Raw genomic sequence first — 2629 nt, forward strand, 5'->3', positions numbered from 1 at the left:
GGTTGTTCTGTCTTTCATCGATTGGACGATCCGCATCTGAGGGCGGACGGTCCGCACATGGCGCCGGACGGTACTTATCTTTCCTTCGGACGATCCATAGTAGAAATGTGCATTTGACGACATAGCTTTTGTTCAAAGTGCATCGAGGTGTCGCGGTTGGTCCGCCGGAAGGGCCCGGACAGTCCGCGCATATGTGATATTTCCAAAAAGAGCTCATGTCTTCAAAAATCTACGTATTCCGGACGGTCTACCCCTGCACATCAACGACTGGATTTGCAACGGTTAGTTACAACAGCTATATCAACGACTATAATCGTATTAAATGCGTAGTGAAATCAGATAAAGTCTGACGCGGACGGTCCAGTCATGCCTCCGGGCGGTTCACGTGTGCACTATAATTTATTTTACCGAACCCGGTACCTTCGGGTTGTTCGGTCTTTCATCGGTCAGAGGGTCCGCGCTTGAGACCGGACGATACTTATCTGTCCTTCGGACGGTCTGTAGTAGAAATGCGCATTTGTTATAGTTTCTGTTCGAAGTGCATCGAGGTGTCGTGGACTGTCCGCCGGAAGGGCCCAGACGGTCCGCACACATGTTATATTTCCGGAAAGAGCTCATGTCTGGAATAATCTACGTTATTCTGGACAGTCCGACCCTGCACATCAAGGACTAGATTTGCAATGGTCAGTAACAACGACTATAATCTTATTAAATACGTCGTCGAATATCAGATAAAGTCTGACGCAGACAGTCCGGTCATGCCTCCGGACGGTTCGCGTGTGCACTATAATTCATTTTACCGAACTTGGCACCTTCGGGTTGTTCTATCTTTTATCGCTCGGACGATCCGCGCCTGAGGCCGGATGATACTTATCTTTCCTTTGGACAGTCCGTAGTAGAAATGTGCATTTGGCATAGTTTCTGTTCGAAGTGTGCATCAAGGTGTCGTGGATGGTCCGCTGGAAGGGTCCAGACGGTCTGTACACATGTGATATTTCCAAAAAGAGCTTCTATCTGGAATAATCTCCGTTATTCCGGACAGTCCGCCCTGCCCATCAACGACTGGATTTGCAACGGTCAGTTACAACAACTATAATCGTATTAAATGTGTCGTCAGATATCAAATAAAGTCTGACGCGGACGGTCCGGTCATGCCCCCGGATGGTTCGTGTGTGCACTATAATTCATTTTACCGAACCTGACACCTTCAGGTTGTTCTGTCTTTCATCGGTCGGACGGTCCACACCTGAGGTCGGACGATACTTATCTTTCCTTCGGACGATCCGTAGTAGAAATATGCATTTTATATGGTTTCTGTCCGAAGTACATCGAGGTCTCACGGACGATCCGCTGGAAGGGCCTGGACGGCCCACGCACATGTGATATTTTCAAAAAGAGCTCCTGTCTAGAATAATCTATGTTATTCTGGACGGTCCACCCCTGCACATCAACAACTGAATTTGTAACGGTCAGTTACAACGGCTATATAAACGACTATAATCGTATTAAATACGTCGTCACATATCAGATAAAGTCTGAAGCAGACAGTCCAATCATGCCTCCGGACGGTTCATCACGCATATTGATACTAAGCTTGTTACTCAACAAGCTTAGTGACAACCGACCATTTGCGTCGTCAGATATCAACTTTGTGAAAACCGACCATTTGCGCGCATCAGGCATACTGATACTAAGCTTGTTACTCAACATTATGTTCTCTCTGTATGATACAGATAGCATAGATGGATACAACATGCACAATTGTACCATTTATAACTAAAGTAGTCTCTCTCTCTCTCTCTCTTATATATATATATATATATATATATATATATATATATATATATATATATATATATATATATATATATATATATTACATCCCACGTAGCAATATCAACTATATACATATAACCAAACCAATTACGTACATGGACGACACACCAATTAATATCACCACCTTGGCCATCACAGGAGGTTCATCAGGTACTAGCTGCTAGCCAAGAAATCGTTTCTTCATCTCTGTGATGTACCTTTCAGACAGCTTGTTGATGTCATCTACATGAACTGCACTTCTAGGCCTGCTGGGGTTCTGATCAACGACCTTCTTCTTCCAGCCTGCGACCTCATGACCAGCAGTAGGATGCTTCCCGGTTGCCGCAGTAGGCTTGTACAGTTTTGGCTTGGAGAGTATGTTTTTGTAGACGACCTCAATCTTGTCAACTTTCTGAATCCTCACCTCGCCATCAGTAGGAGGAGGCGCCGTGGTGGTGGCCTTGGCGCGTCGAAACATCGTCACCTGCAGCTTTTCAGCTGGATGCTAGCTTAGCTAGAGATGTTTGGCCGCCTTGCGCTTGTTGCTTGTTGCGGGTGGAAATGTGGTGGTCTCAATTTATAGGCGGATTGCGGGGTTCTTTTTTTGGTGGAGATTCCAGTATTCCCATTCAGGGCTAGTTTGGGAACCCTAATTTTTCAAGAGATTTCTATTTTCCATGGGAAAATGAACTAATTTTTTTTGAGAAAATAAAAATCCCTTTGGAAATTGGGGTTACCAAACTAGTCCTAAAATCTGTTTGCTAGATGCTAAGGGATTGAGCGGGAGGGTGTAAAAATCACGTTGGCATCTTAA

General features: G+C 44.9%; 1 protein-coding gene across 1 annotated transcript; it reads right to left on the bottom strand.

Moving 5' to 3' along the window:
* Window positions 1-1665: 1665 nt before the first annotated feature.
* On the bottom strand, window positions 1666-2360 carry LOC103641371 (uncharacterized). Its single transcript, XM_008664723.3, has one exon. It carries the CDS (start codon window positions 2291-2293, stop codon window positions 1997-1999), a length of 297 nt encoding a protein of 98 aa, XP_008662945.1. The 5' UTR covers window positions 2294-2360; the 3' UTR covers window positions 1666-1996.
* Window positions 2361-2629: the final 269 nt, after the last annotated feature.

This window comes from Zea mays, chromosome 10 (genome assembly GCF_902167145.1).
Source record: "Zea mays cultivar B73 chromosome 10, Zm-B73-REFERENCE-NAM-5.0, whole genome shotgun sequence".
NCBI lineage: Eukaryota > Viridiplantae > Streptophyta > Magnoliopsida > Poales > Poaceae > Zea > Zea mays.

Excerpts from the sequence above, each read along its gene's own strand:
- LOC103641371 (XM_008664723.3), bottom strand. The coding sequence starts at position 2,293 with ATGTTTCGACGCGCCAAGGCCACCACCACGGCGCCTCCTCCTACTGAT.